This window comes from Mustela putorius, unplaced genomic scaffold (genome assembly GCF_011764305.1).
Source record: "Mustela putorius furo isolate JIRA1106 unplaced genomic scaffold, ASM1176430v1.1 tig00537248_pilon_pilon_pilon, whole genome shotgun sequence".
Taxonomy (NCBI): domain Eukaryota; kingdom Metazoa; phylum Chordata; class Mammalia; order Carnivora; family Mustelidae; genus Mustela; species Mustela putorius.
The window spans coordinates 5,472,588-5,487,668 of record NW_025422387.1 but is presented as its reverse complement, the minus strand read 5'-3'; the positions used below and the strand labels follow the sequence as shown (position 1 = coordinate 5,487,668).

Here is a 15,081-nt window from a genome sequence, read left to right as displayed (position 1 = left end):
AACAGTTACTGGGCAGTAAGGAGCCCTTTTCTCTTAACATATCTCGTAACCAAGGTAAACCCAAGGCTTGGAAGAAACATGGCTACACACAGAAAGGCTAGTGATAGGGCACCTGGGTGGCTCGTTTGGTTAAGTGTCTGCCTTCGTCTCATGACCCCAGGGTCCTGGGATCAAGTCCCGCATCGGGCTCCCCACATAGCGGGGCGTCTGCTTCTCCCTCTGACCCTCCCCTCTCTCGTGTTTTCTCTAACAAATAAACTCTAAAAAAAAAAAAAAAAAGGCTGGAGAGAAGTTTGATTGAATGAATTAATGAATTCATCTGAATGAAACTGGACACACAATACTGGTCCCATCAGCCTCTAAACGATCATGCCCTCTGTTCACCTCAGAGGGGTGAGGTCCTCGCTTCCTCGATCAGGGCACCTGGCCGGCTCAGTCAGTAGAGCACAGAGAAAATCAGCATCAATGCAAACTGATTCTTTTTTTTTTTTTTTAAGATTTTATTTATTTATTTGACATAGAGAGAGAGTACAAGCAGGGGGAGCAACAGGGGGAGGGAGAGGGAGAAGCAGGTTCCCCACCAAACAGGGAGCCTGACACAGGGCTCGATCCCAGGACCCTGGGGCCACGATGAGCCAAAAGCAGCCACCTAACTGAATGAGCCACCCAGGTGCCCCTGCAAACTGATTCTGTAAAGAAGGAAGTACAGTCCCCACAAATGAAGATCGAATTCGGTTCTGGCCTCCACAGTGGTAACCATAGGTGACATGAACCAGCTTGGGGAGAGCAAGTAAAAACACCATGGCCCAAACCATCCTTCAATGACTCCTCCAGATTCCTCAGGGCCCCACACATACGTGCAGAAGAAAGTAACTTGTTAGAAGCCACAGAGGTATTCAGTTTAGGAAAAAGGCTACCTATTTGGGAAAAGGGCTCAAGTGTACCTTGCTTATCAACCCAATTATTAGCTGAGACAGAATTTTAGACTTACTAGTGCTAGAAATCAAGGGCACTTAAGCTGGGTCCGTGGATGGGCTTTATTTAAGTCCATGAACCTTATAAAACTGCACTCAAAAGCTGGAAAGATGTACGTTTCTAATATGAACATAGCATATGGCATTTGTGAGACACTCAGGAGTCTGGAAATTCCTCTCAAAGTCTTAAATCTACCACTGCATTGAAATTTTGAAAATACGAGATTAATCAATCAACAAAGATTTTGTGTTTTGTTTCTGGATATTTGCAGTGCAGAAAACCCTGGTCTAGGTGCGGGAGGCCACACAATGTGTGAACAGGCTTCCAGTCCTGGGGAAGGCTGAGTCTCACCCAGGTGAGAAGACAGCAGTAAGTGATAAATGCCAAATGTGACGATGAACTCTGCACTGAGAAATGGGGAGAATCACTTGCAAGCTGGGAAGGAGCAGAGAAAATGATGACGGAGAAGGTGTTCCCGGAAAGGGAAACAAAGGGCAAGACCAGGACCAGGATAAAGGATCCAAGCTGAGAAACTGCAAGTAATGGCAGAAAGGTCAACTGTGGAAGGCCTTGAACACCAGCTGGGGAGACTGTGAAATCCTTCGAGGTTTCTGAGCAGGATATTGACAGAAGCAGGGGCAGCGAGGGACCGGGACAGAAACGGTTATTAAACATTCAAGGAGGAGGGCGCCTGGGTGGCTCAGTGGGTTAAGCCGCTGCCTCCGGCTCAGGTCATGATCTCAGGGTCCTGGGATCGAGTCCCGCATTGGGCTCTCTGCTCAGCGGGGAGCCTGCTTCCTCCTCTCTCTCTCTCTCTGCCTGCCTCTATGCCTACTTGTGATCTCTCTGTCAAATAAATAAATTTAAAAAAAAATCTTTAAACATTCAAGGAGGAAGCGAGGACCTCACCCTTATGAGGTGAACAGAGGGCATGAGGCAGCCCCTCTCCCCGAGCCACAGTCCTCCATCTGTGCCTCCAACAAGCAGCTTGTCCTATCTTGGAAGCAGGGTGTATGCCGTGTGCTCTGGCAATTTCTCCTGGCTCCTTCATCACCTGGCTCTGGGTCTGAGGGGCCCCTCCTCAGCCGGACCCCAGTTACTCTCTCTCTACCCTCTACCTGAGGGTTCCGTTTCCTCTCAAAGGCAATGCCTTGCTCTGAAACTACATTAATGATCAGTTGCCTCTCTATTATCTGACCCTCCGCGCAGGACTCCGTGAAGACAGGGCCCTCTCCCCTTGGTGACAACACAGCCTCTTGCCATGGTATCTGGTACACAGGAAGCACTCAGGAAGTATTTGTTGAATAAATTAATGAGTCTGGGAGATTTATATTAAATCACTGGCAATGGAAGAATTACCAGAGAATTTCTACTTCTGTTAGGTCCTTTTAGGAGCACAGGGAGGCTGTAATTACAGCAGCCTGCAGACCCGTAGCCTCCGTGGCAGACTCACACGGGCTAATCCTATCAGCCTGGTCCTGACTGCTGGCACTTGGCAACTGCCGGCAAATGAAACACAGGCTCAATTTCAGCATGCCCTCTCCTCTGTGATGGGATTTTTTTGATAAATGATAAACATCCGTGGACTAAATAATTCTTCCCTCTCTTCTAAACTAACAGTGGGGGAAAAATCAATTAATTAGCGGTTGGGTTTCTCCATCCAGATAAGAATAATTTCACTGTGGGATGGGAGATTTGCAAGCTATGCAATATTGCTTTCTTTCCCCTTTCTAATCTGTGGTTTTTCTTTTTTTTAAGATTTTATTATTTGACAGGCAGAGATCACAAGTAGGCAGAGAGGCAGGCAAAGAGAGAGGAGAAAGCAGGCTCCCTGCTGAGCAGAGAGACCAATGCAGGGCTCGATCCCAGGACCCTGGGATCATGACCTGAGCTGAAGGCAGAGGCTTTAACCCGCTGAGCCACCCAGGCGCCCCTCTAGTTTGCTTTATTATTTATTTATTTATTTCATATAGGTTCCACGCCACGCAGCATGGAGCCCAATGTGGGGCTGAACTCACGACTCTAAGATTAAGACCTGAGCTGAGATCAAGTCGGACATTTGACTGAATGAGCCACTCAGGCGCCCCACTCCTTTCTAATTTTAATACAAATATCCAGGACAAGAAAAATAACTTTCCTGAAGAAAAGAGACCTGAAAACATTCCAATAATGAAAAAAAAGAAAGAAAGTAAACAGAAAGAAAAGAGCTAAATTAAGAAGCTTTTCATAATGCAATAAAACATTAGAAAAGATCACAAAAAATAAAATTTTCCTCTTTAAAAAACAAGAAATGAATGTAAATATATTCTTTCTTGGGCGCCTGGGTGGCTCAGTGGGTTAAGCCGCTGCCTTCGGCTCAGGTCATGATCTCAGGTCCTGGGATCGAGTCCCACATCAGGCTCTCTGCTCGGCAGGGAGCCTGCTTCCTCCTCTCTCTCTGCCTGCCTCTCTGCCTACTTGTGATCTCTCTCTGTCAAATAAATAAAATAAAAAATCTTTAAAAAAATATATATATATTCTTTCTTTTTTTAATGTAAATATATTCTATAAAATAAAATCTTATTACAAGTAAAACCATTTCTTTGTTGACAAAAAATTGTGATAATTGAGAAAAATATTTATTTATTTATTTTTAAGATTTTTTTAAAGAATTTATTTGACAGAGAGATCACAAGTAGGCAGAGAGGCAGGCAGAGAGTGAGAGGGAAACAGGCTCCCTGCTGAGCAGAGAACCCGATGCAGGGCTAGATCCCAGGACCCGGAGATCATGACCCGAGCCGAAGGCAGAGGTTTTAATCCACTGAGCCACCCAAGAGCCCCAAGAAAAATATTTAAATAGTGTATCTCTTTAATTTCAGTGACAAAATTCAGTTACTATATGTACACTATCTTCTGGAACTATACATACACCTTTTTTTTTTGGTCCAGAAATGTCACTTACTGGAAAATTATGAAAATTTACATTGGTATACATTTTTTAACCATTACAGAGCATTCTGCATATTGTATATTTTAAGTGAAAAAACATTTCTGTTTTATCGCTGGGAAGACATACAATTGTGATATACATGCAATTTGATTCTCAGTTCTTATGGTTTAAAATTCTCCACCCCTATTTTTTTAAAAAAAGTTTTTTTGGGGGGGCGCCTGGGTGGTTCAGTGGGTTAAAGCCTCTGCCTTCGGCTCAAGTCATGATCTCAGGGGCCTGGGATCCAGCCCCACATCGGGCTCTCTGCTCAACCTCTCTACCTGCTTCTCTGCCTGCTTATGATCTCTGTCTGTCAAATAAATAAGTAAATAAAAATCTTTAAAAAATATAATAAAAGGGATGCCTGGGTGGCTCAGTCGGTTAAGCCGCTGCCTTCGGCTCAGGTCATGATCCCAAGGTCCTGGGATCGAGTCCCGCATTGGGCTCCTTGTCCAGCAGGGAGCCTGTTTCTCTCTCTGCCTCTGCCTGTGACGCTGCCTGCTTGTGCTCTCTGACAATAAATAAATAAGAAACCTTTAAAAAAATTATATATATATAAAATATATATAAAAATTATATATCTACATATATAATTTTTTTAAAGATTTTATTTATTTGACAGAGATCACAAGTAGTCAAGAGGCAAGCAGAGAGAGAGGAAGGGAAGCAGACTCCCCACTGAGCAGAGAGCCCAATGCAGGCCTTGATCCCAGGACCCTGGGATCATGACCTGAGCTGAAGGCAGAGGCTTTAACACACTAAGCCACTGAGGCGCCCCTAAAAAAAGTTTTTAGACATTGTAATTCACTGTAGACTTTCTTCTTCTTTTTTTCTTTTTCTTTGTTTCTTTTGAGTATAGTGTGCACAATGTGACATTAGTTTCAGGTGTACAACATCATGATTTGACATGAAACAATACACCTTCATAGTAAATACACTGGGTCACACAAAGATGAGTTCTTAGAACAGGATAAAAGCAAAACGATGCAGTTAGACCTAATTACATAGGATTGATTTAGGAGACAGGCAAACCAAAATAAGTCTGAACTTTAACATTTCGCAGGAAGTGACATTCTGCAACCTGAAGTAGATAAAGTAGCCAGAGCAAGGACGACCCTGCGGCCTGGATGCACTCCTGAGGCAGCTGAGCTAAAAGAGAAACTAGAGAAAAAGAGCGCCTGTATTCACTGGCCGTTTACTACGTGCCAGGCACAGTTCCAAACACTTACATGGATCTGACATTTAATGCTCGCAACACCCCTCTGAGGAGGGGACGGGATGCCCCGTTTTGCAGATGAGGACGCTGAGGCACAGAGAGAGAGAGGGTGAGTAACTGGCCCAGAATCACACAGAGGATAAGTGGAGGAGCCGAAACCCTAAGCCAGCAGTCTGTCACCAGAGCCAGACTCAAGCCTACACTGTTCTGTCTCCACTACGTGAGAGGCATTTGTTAGCAGCTCTAACAAATGAGATTTTGGAAGTATTTAATGGTATATAAGCTCTTGCGCCCAGTATGTGCTCAACAAATCATGGAATCAAACAAAGGCCACTCTAGGAACGAACCATTCCCCGACGGTGTTTAGCCGGTCTCCTCAGGGCAGGCAAGGCTTACTTAAATCAGAGCTCTGAGCATGCTGCAGTGTGATGATCTGTGATGCCAGTCGTCCTCACCACACGTTGGGCTCCTCGAGATCAGATATGGCATATACTGTACACATATATATGCACACATATAGCATATGCTGTACACATATATATGCACATGTATACACGTATATGGCATATACTGTACACATATATATGTACACGTATACACGTAATGGCATATACTGTACACGTATATACGCACGTGTGTATCCTTCTCTCCCAGCGGCAGCAGTTTACTTGGGAGGTGATCCCAGGTAACAGGTGGGGGGAGGGGAAGTGAGGGAGTGAAGTGAAGGAAGTCAGTAAAAAGCGCTTTAGGGACCACTGGGCAGTGCGGGCGACAGGCTGTGTGTGTTGATTTTCTGCAGTCACTCATCCAGCACATATCCACCGACACATTCTGTCAGGCAGGCAGTACACTAAGCACTGGGAAAGAGGCCCCGAAGCAAGACAGACAGGGGTCTTAGATCTGAAGGGGTGCCAAGGCAGAAGACAGATACAACGGAGTAAGCAAATAAATGTGAAAAGTTACTCCGTGAGGAGAGCCTTGATGGAACTAAAGAAGTATTTGGGATGGAGATTACTCCAGAGATGTGTTCAGGGAAGGCTTGTGTGATGAGGCCGGAGCTGGAGCCGAAGTCAGCATGGAGTATTAGCAGAGCTGAAAGCAGGCCGAGCTGCTGACCCGTGAAGGGCGGGGCGGAGAGTGAGGAGAAAGAGGCGGAGGGGGACGGGGCCAGAACACAAGGCCTCTAAGGCCGTGACGGGCTGGGATTCTGGTCCGAACACCAACGACAGTCGCTGCGCGTTTGGGGCAGAAGGGTACGGTTTTCGTGCGCACGGGCTCCCTTGGATGCTGCAGGAAACCCACTGCAGGGAGACCAGGGCGGAGGCACGGAGGCCAGCGGGGAGGCCGAGAAGTCTCGCCTAGTGGAGATGCGCCGCTGGGGCTGCAGGGGCAGCAGTGGCGATGGAGACAAGTGAACTAAGACCAAACTGCCGTGGAGGAACAAGTGCCTGGGCTGAGGGACTGGCTGTCGGGGTGACAGAGAGGGGGAACCAAGGGCACTCTGAGGTTCTGAGCTTCAACAACTAGGTGAGCAGTGGCACGCCATCTCCTCTGCTTCAACTTTCATAGGCACGCCATACATTTTCACTGAATTAATCAACTCTTAACTCACTCTGACATAAGGAACACTATCGGTCTGGGAGGGTCCCGGCAGGAAACAAATGGCCCATTCAGATGGGGTGATCTGAGAAGAGTTTAATAAAGGACCACTTATAAAACTCCGGGCAGGAGACAGAGAAGCTGTAAGAGACAATACCGTTCCCAGGGCTGGTGAGTGGGGAACCTGACACCCCAGGCCTGGGAACCTCTTCCTAGTTCCCCGATCCCACAAGAACGCAGAGAGGACCACCTGATAGAAGCTGTGACCCCACAGACAGTCCACTATGGCCCTGAGGGAAGGGAGCCAGCGGATCAACAACCTGACCCCACTCTCCTCGGCCCACTACCGCCTCCCAGTCAGAAATCAGAAGGCAAGAAGCCCACTGAAGCAACCCATACGGGTCAACTTCTTAGATCTAAAGGGGCAAAAAGGGGCACCTGGGTGGCTCAGTGGGTTAAAGCCTCTGCTTTCAGCTCAAGTCATGATCCCAGGGTCTTGGGATGGAGCCCCACATCAGGCTCTCTGCTTGGCAGGGAGCCTGCTTCCTCCTCTCTCTCTGCCTGCCTCTGCCTGCTTGTGGTCTCTATCTGTCAAATAAATAAATAAAATCTTTAAAAAATAAATAAATAAATAAATAAAAAATAAAGGGGCAAAAAGACAGCGGGCGGCATGTGAGCTCTGAATGAATGAGGATTTACTATGCCTGTAATTACACTATTTCACAGGAAAGGGATGCCTACCCAAAAAACCCAAATTACCGGATAGACACATCAAGTTCTTCTTTTTCCATTTTTCTTTCGCCCTCCTCTCTGTTGGTCAGTTCCATGTCAGCATCCTCCACTGTCTTTTTCTCACCATTTTGGAAGTACTGTTGAAGGGCGGTGTACAGTTTAAACACTTGACTGAAAGAAAGCTTACTGTAGGCCAAGATCATATGGCGCAGAAATAAACCTAGAAAATACACAGGAGAAGGCATTAACTAAAATCCAGGCTACATAATGTTGATACTGTTTCTTGCAACTCTGCCTGCAAAAGAATCAAAAAGAGACACTTGCAATTGCTATTCCCTCCTCCCAGAATGTTCTTTCCCCATCTTTCACAAAACTGGTTTCCTCATCTTATACAGGGTTTCAGTCCCCAGCTCACCCCACTGCCCCCACACCCTATCATCTTTAGCCATCCAAAATGTTTTCTCGTGGCTACTGGAACTATCTGAAATTATGTTATTTACTTGTTTACTTGTCACCATCTAGCCTCACCCTACCAGCATGCGATCTCCACAAGAGGAAGGTCCCTATCTATCCTGTAAGTCCAGATCCTGGCACACGGGAGATCATGGAATAACTGATGTTGAATGACATAAAAACTATCCCACAAAAAAGCCGAATGAAGTATGGATATAAGCCTAATAGAAAAGCCTCAAGAAATTTCATGTATGCATCTTATTAACTATAGCAATGATATAGTCTTACTTCACTTCTGTTCATAAAAGTTTAAATAGTGACCCTGACTTAGAGTCGTATGGTGCAGACAAGGAATCCAGAGAACTATGAGAAACAGCTCTGAAACCCTAAAAGGCCCCAGGACCAGGCTAATAGTTGGGACTATTACAGACAGAACAGAAGATGCTTTTCCACAAGATAGTTACATAAACATAGGATACAATGGCAAGGCAAGAAATACCAACTAAAACGTGTCCAATACCCCACTGTGTTTGTTCAGAAATGGCAGAGTCATGATAGATGTGATTCAGAAAGCTGCTCACTTCAATGAAAACATTCTCTGCTCTCCTTAAAAGAGCGTCATACCTACTACACTCGTTTTGTGAACCTCTGGTTCAGTTCCAGAAAAAGAATCTGTAAGGTCATCAAAAAATTGTTCCATATCCTTCAATTCGCCTTCAGCCATCAGTTTGATTCTGAATGAGAAAATTGAGGTGCGTATTTTAGGAAGTCCCTCTGAACATCCTCTCATGTTTCACATTCCACAGTTATACCCAATAAAGCTATTTTAAAAGCAAATTAGATATTCATATAAAATGGTGGCACGTAAAACAAACTTGACAATCCAAAATATCACTCTCATTATTCTAAAAAGCATCACTGCTCATGTTTTCATGATCATAAAATGTGTCAAAATAACAGATCAGCCAGCAAAAATGTAATTCTCTGCAACGACTAAGAAGAACAAGGTAGATCTGTACAGAAAAATAAGTTTTGAAACAGTATGTTTAATGTTAACCATTTTTCAAAAAGAGAAGTAAAGTACTTAGGAAAATTGAGAGTAACAAAGATATATTTTTAGAGAATTCATTATCTTGTACATTTTTCTAATTTTCATCTACATAAACGTATTTTCACATATACAGAAGGAAAGAAAGCTCACCTGATCTGTACTGAATTTGCCAGCTGGGGACAAGATTCTTCAATTAACTTGTACAGTTTAGACAGTGTAATATCTGGGCCCTGGATAAAGATGACAGAGGGGTTACAAATAAATTTTAAGAGCTGGAAAATGGTAAAGAGTAAACATGAATTCATTTATCAACCCCTCTGCTTTAACAGGTATTCCAAATGTGAAATTTCAAATCACAAATATAACCAATCTGTAAAATGCTACTAAAGGAATACATCAGATTTGCAAAGCACTCTCGGTTCATTGGAGGAAAGGTTTAAAATGGAAACAAAGCATAGACTCTGTAGTCCAAGGACCTGCCCTTCCTTCCTTTTTATTTTGTAATCATGGCAAAGCTAGTTTCCTTCATCAGCAAAATGTAGATAATCATAACCATCTCTCTTGTTCCTGACAGAGAAAGAGTAAGAAAAGGAAAAGTGCTTTGTAAACTGGAAAACATTATTCAAACACAGGTGTCCTATTTTTCACAAACAATTTCATTTGATCCTTCCCAAAACCTTGTGAAGTAGGCAGACACTATGTGCCCAAGTCCGTAAAAGGTACCAGTAGAGACAAAGATTATGCATCCTTCTCTGTCAAGAAGATTACAGTCTAACTGAGGTTTTAAACCAAACACTGAATCTTTTTTGGAGAGTAAGTTGACACTATATATGCCAGTTTTAGATGTGGAAAGCAATTCCACTTCGGGGGAAGGTATGTTTGGCATGCGTTGTTTGAAACGAAGAAAAACTGAAAAGAACCTTTAAGTCCATCAATAGTTAATCCATAACTTATAATAAGTTATAAACTTTTTAAAAAGATTTTATTTATTTATTTGACAGAGAGAGAGAGATCACAAGAAGACAGAGAGACAGGCAGGGGTGGGGGATGCAGGCTCCCCGCTGAGCAGAGAGCCCAAAGTGGGGCTCAATCCCAGGACCCTGACATCATGACCCTAGCTGAAGGCAGAGGCTTAACCCACTGAGCCACCCAGGTGCCCCTATAAACTTACTTTAACATTAAAATTAGGAGTTATATTTCTTTCCTTATTGGGGAATACAATGTAGCTGTTAAAAATAATTGGGTGGCTCTATTCAAATGTACTGACATGGAAAGCTCTCCAAGACTGGTTAAATGAAAGGAGTAAGCTATAGAATAAAATTTTATTCTTGTAAAAAAAAATTTTTTTAATTCAAGCAAAATTAAATTAAAAGGATACAAATACATCCTTACAATCATATGCTTCTACCTATTTATATACACATGGATTTAAAAAAATGTCTAGAAAGCTCTATTCTGACCTGCGACTCCATAAATAGTTAAATGAGCGAACATTAACAGTGATAATCTCTGAGGCAAAAGGACCAGATGACATGAAGAACCATAACCTTTCACTCCATTAATTTTAGTATCAGCTGAAGTTTTTACAATAAATTTTTGTATGTTAGTTGAGTAATTAAAAATTAACTGGTTTTTAAAAATTAACTAATGCTTAAAGCCAAACATTAAGCAAAGGAATTGGGAGTCTGACTGGAACATTAGAACCACAAGAACCAAAGAACCACAAAGGATCATTTAAGACAGAAAAAACAGCACGAACAAAGGCAGTCTGATGGGAGCTAAAACACAAGTACTGTTTTGTTTCTTTCTTCTATTACTGAATCTTACAATATAATGACCTTTATTTCAATAATGGGGAAAATACACTTGTAATAACAGTAATGTGGCTAGGACTGGGAGCTACAAGTAATGGAGACCCCAGTCTTGTATTCAACCAACTGGGTAAGCCACTTAATCTGTGTCCGCAGTACCCTCCCCCAACTAATACGGATTATATATATATATATATATGGCTATATATGTATATAAATTTTTTACGTATAAAATGTATACATATATTTTTTAAGATTTTATTTATTCATTTGAGAGAAATTTGGAGAGAGCACAAGCAGGGGGAGAGGCAGAGGGAGAGGGAGAAGGAGACTCCCCGATGAGCAGGGAGTCCAATGTGGGGCTCCATCCCAGGACCTGGAGATCATGACCTGAGCGGAAGGCAGACGATTAACCAACTGAGCTACCCAGGCGCCCGTGGGTGATGTATTTTTTAAAAAGCCATTTAGGGGTGCCTGGGTAGCTCAGTCAGTTAAGTGGCGGACCTGGTCTCAGCTCAGGTCATGATCTCAGTGTCCTGAGATGGAACCCTTCATTGGACTCCAAGCTCAGCTGGGAGTCTACTTGAGATTCTTTCCCTCTTCCTCTCCTTCTACCCCTCCCTCTGCATGTACACGTGCTATCTCAAATAAATAAATCTAAAAAAAACCCCAAAAAACAAAAACCCAAACCCTTTATCAAGCATATTGCTGTTGTGGGGGCCCAGGACCCCAGATCTTTGTTTCTGCCACCACTGCTCAATAGACAACTACTCATCCTTCAAGTTCCAGCTTAACACTCCACTTCCTAAGTCCTCCCGGTTCCCGGGAGTCCACCCATCTGCCACGAGAGGGTATATCCCATTTCACTTACCCCACACTTTTACTTAGGTGCTCTACTAAGCTCTGGGGATAACAAGAGTGAACAAAAGTAGCACAGAACACGGCCCTTATAGCAGTCTAACAGGGGAGAGTCGATCATAAAATCACACATACAAACGAGAAGAACCCTAACTGATATCAAAGGTGCATGACCCATGAAAACACACTAAAACGGAAAACTGCTAACACTCAGCATTTTACTATATGCCACACTCTGTGAAGCAGAATCCAATTTAACACAACCCTCCCCAAACAGAGCCTCTCTTACTGTCCCCATTTTACAGAGAGAAACCAGAGACCCAACGAGGTTTCGGGACTTGCTATCCCCCGAGTCTGCGAAATGAAAGAAAACATGGAAAGGGCTGAACCAACGGTTCAGTGCTCAAGGTCGGCTGCTCGTTTTAGGTAATTGCGGTCCTCGGGGAGCCCGTTCGATTCGCCCGTCTCCAACGCTCAGGACTACGTGCAGCCCCTCGCCCTAGAAGACGAGGGTCTGGGAAAAGCATTCCTCCCCCTGTCGCTCAGCTGAGAAATGCTGGAAACAAATATGAACCCCCCCCCCCAAAATGCATGTAGAGCGCCTGGTCGATGGAGTAATAAGGACTCGTCCTTAGCAGGTGGATTAACTCCTTTTTTTTTTTTTTTTTGAGGTCCTCCCGGGCTTCAAGAGTGCCGGCTGAACACTCGTGCCCCCAGGCCCAGGGCGGTGTCCGGCACAGAGCAGGTGCTCAGGCAAGGTTTGCTGAATGAGCGGGAGCCGGCGGGGCCGCTCACCTGCAGCAGCGGCAGGAGCAGCTGGTTGAGCCTCCGCCGCTCCATGAGGCTGACGGCGCCCTCGCCCGTGCGGCCCATCTCGTTCAGCAGCACCAGCACCGCGATCTTATACGGCGTCACCCAGTCCTTGATGCCGAACACGTTGGCGTGCACCACCCCATTGGTCATCATGGGGTTGAAGTAGAGGCTCTCGTGGACGCTGGCCATCGTGGCCCGGGACTAAGTCCGGGAGCCCGGCCGCTCCACGGCGCGGCCGCCACGCCCGGGTTCCGGCTTGAAGCAGCGCACCACCCTCCTCGGGCCCCCACAGGACCCCGCTGTAGCCCAGGAAACGGGTATCCTCGCTCGCGGCAAGCCATTGGCCAATCAGAGAAGGTAAACCATAGCACATGGGAGGGCTACAGCCAATTAGAATATCCAGGGGTGCTGTGCGGGATGGAGCAAAGACGGTGCACCTCAAAACTGAGTCCCTACAGAAACTGGAGCGGAAGAAGTAAGTTCCCGAGTGCCTTGGACAGTGAAAGGAAGATGATGCCTTGAGGGCCGCAGCTGAACGTCTCTGTTTGCGGTGGTTGGGGGAGCTGCCAATTTGTTTGATTTGAAAACCGTTAAAATTGTATTTTGAGGGGTACCTGGGTGGCTCAGTGGGCTAAGCTGCTGCCTTCGGCTCAGGTCATGATCTCAGGGTCCTGGGATCGAGCCCCGCATCAGGCTCTCTGCTCAGCAGGGGGCCTGCTTCCTCCTCTCTCTCTGCCTGTCTCTCTGCCTACTTGTGATCTCTGTCTGTCAAATGAATAAATAAAATCTTTAAAAAAAAATTGTATTTTGAAACAATCCTGTTTAAAAGCAATGAAATTAAATTTGCACCACTAAAATTCGTATGTTTCATGATGTTAATTTCTAAACTCAGTGTTTGGAAGTTTCATTTAGCTCTTTAAAGACGATGAAACATTTTTTCTCACTATTTCACAAATGTCATTTAGAGACAGCCGAGTCATAGAGGGTGATACCACTTTGGGGTCCTACCCGATAAACTACAAGATCTCTAGTCTGGCATTCGTAGCCTGGCAAAATCAATCCCTAGACGATGTTTTCAAACAATTTTTTACTATTCCCCTTCCATTCATCAGTATCTCTCCCAAGAGGCTTCTCTATAGCCTGAATTACTACTTTTTTTTCTGAATTACTATTAATAATGACTTGCCTTCCGTACTAATCTCAATGACCTTTGAAAGAAAAACCAGGTACTATTCAACTTTGGCTACATACAGACACACACACACACACACACACACACACACACTGCCTAGTACCTTGTTTTTGTCTCAATCGCTGTATGTTTAATAGAATAATGAATGAACATGTGGCCTTAGTTCACAAGACTAAGAGTATTATGAGGCAGAAATGTATAAATTCCTGTGCCCAAAAGCAAGTTATTGGTAACTTGGAATAGAAAACCTTAATTCCCTATCTTGAGAACTCTGTACACTTTAGACATACAATTACATGTATTTTGAACATACAACTCTGTACCTTTTAACATATACATTATCTATGTAACTGTCTCTCGTTTGTAAAAGAGGAAATCGACATTTTGCAGGAAATTAAATACATAAATAACTTCTTTTTTAAGATTTTATTTATTTGGGAGAGAGAGAAAGCACAAACAGGGGCAGAGGGAGAGGGAAAAGCAGACTCCCTGCTGATCAGGGAGCCCCACTTGGGGCTGGGTCCCAGGACCCCAAGATCATGAATTGAGATGAAGGCAGACGCCTAACTGACTGAGCCAACCAGCCACCCCAACATAAATAACTTCTTTCTTTGCCTCAGTTTACTTTTATAAACCTCGCCCCTTTTATTTATTTACTTTTTTTTAAAGATTTTATTTATTTATTTATTTGACAGAGAGATCACAAGTAGGCATAGAGGCAGGCAGAGAGAGAGAGAGGAGAAAGCAGACTCCCTGCTGAGCAGAGAGCCCGATGTGGGACTCGATCCCAGGACCCTGAGATCATGACCTGAGCCGAAGGCAGCGGCTTAACCCACTGAGCCACCCAGGCACCCTATTTATTTACTTTTAATATTTTTTAAAAGATTTATTTATTTGACATACAGAGATCACAAGCAGGCAGAGAGGCAGGCAGAGAAAGAGAGAGAGAGAGAGAGGAGGAAGCAGGCTCCCTGCTGAGCAGAGAGCCTGATGTGGGCTCCATCCTAGGACCCTGAGATCATGACCTGAGCCAAAGGCAGCGGCTTAACCCACTGAGCCACCTAGGCACCCCCTGAAAGCACTTTAACTCTTAGGATGTACTATACCATCATCTCTTCTGAGATTATGTAATCATTTTCAAAGCACTTTGATCAAGCCTCATTTATTATACTTATTATTGGTTTTGTTTCATTTTTCCCCAATGATCTGCATAAGTAGCTCCCTCTGATGGGCTGTGAGTGCCTCAGAGGCAGGCACCGGGTTTTGTTTTTCAATCTCTGCAGTCTCGATTTCTGACATAGGCCCCTAGTATCTGGTATGTGCTCCTTATTGCCAAGATTCCTTTGGGTCACTTGTTATTCAAATCCTTAAAATTCACTCCACAAATATTTTTGAGTACCTATTATGTGCCAG

General features: G+C 44.3%; 1 protein-coding gene across 3 annotated transcripts in view; it reads right to left on the bottom strand.

Annotated features, from left to right (window-relative positions):
* ANAPC5 (anaphase promoting complex subunit 5) overlaps positions 1 to 12,799 on the bottom strand; it is a 44,505-nt gene extending 31,706 nt beyond the window's left edge. Inside the window, exons 1-4 of one of the 3 annotated variants that reach the window (XM_045073603.1) lie at positions 12,459 to 12,799; positions 9,145 to 9,224; positions 8,568 to 8,677; positions 7,518 to 7,710 (exon numbers count right to left, since the gene is read on the bottom strand). In XM_045073603.1, the coding sequence (XP_044929538.1) occupies positions 7,518 to 7,710; positions 8,568 to 8,677; positions 9,145 to 9,224; positions 12,459 to 12,665 (590 nt within the window). In that variant the 5' untranslated portion in view covers positions 12,666 to 12,799. Of the gene's footprint in view, positions 1 to 7,517; positions 7,711 to 8,567; positions 8,678 to 9,144; positions 9,225 to 12,458 lie in introns of those variants that run through there. The other 2 variants (XM_004753209.3, XM_045073604.1) reach the window with 2 other exon arrangements.
* Between the last annotated feature and the right edge of the window lie 2,282 nt (positions 12,800 to 15,081).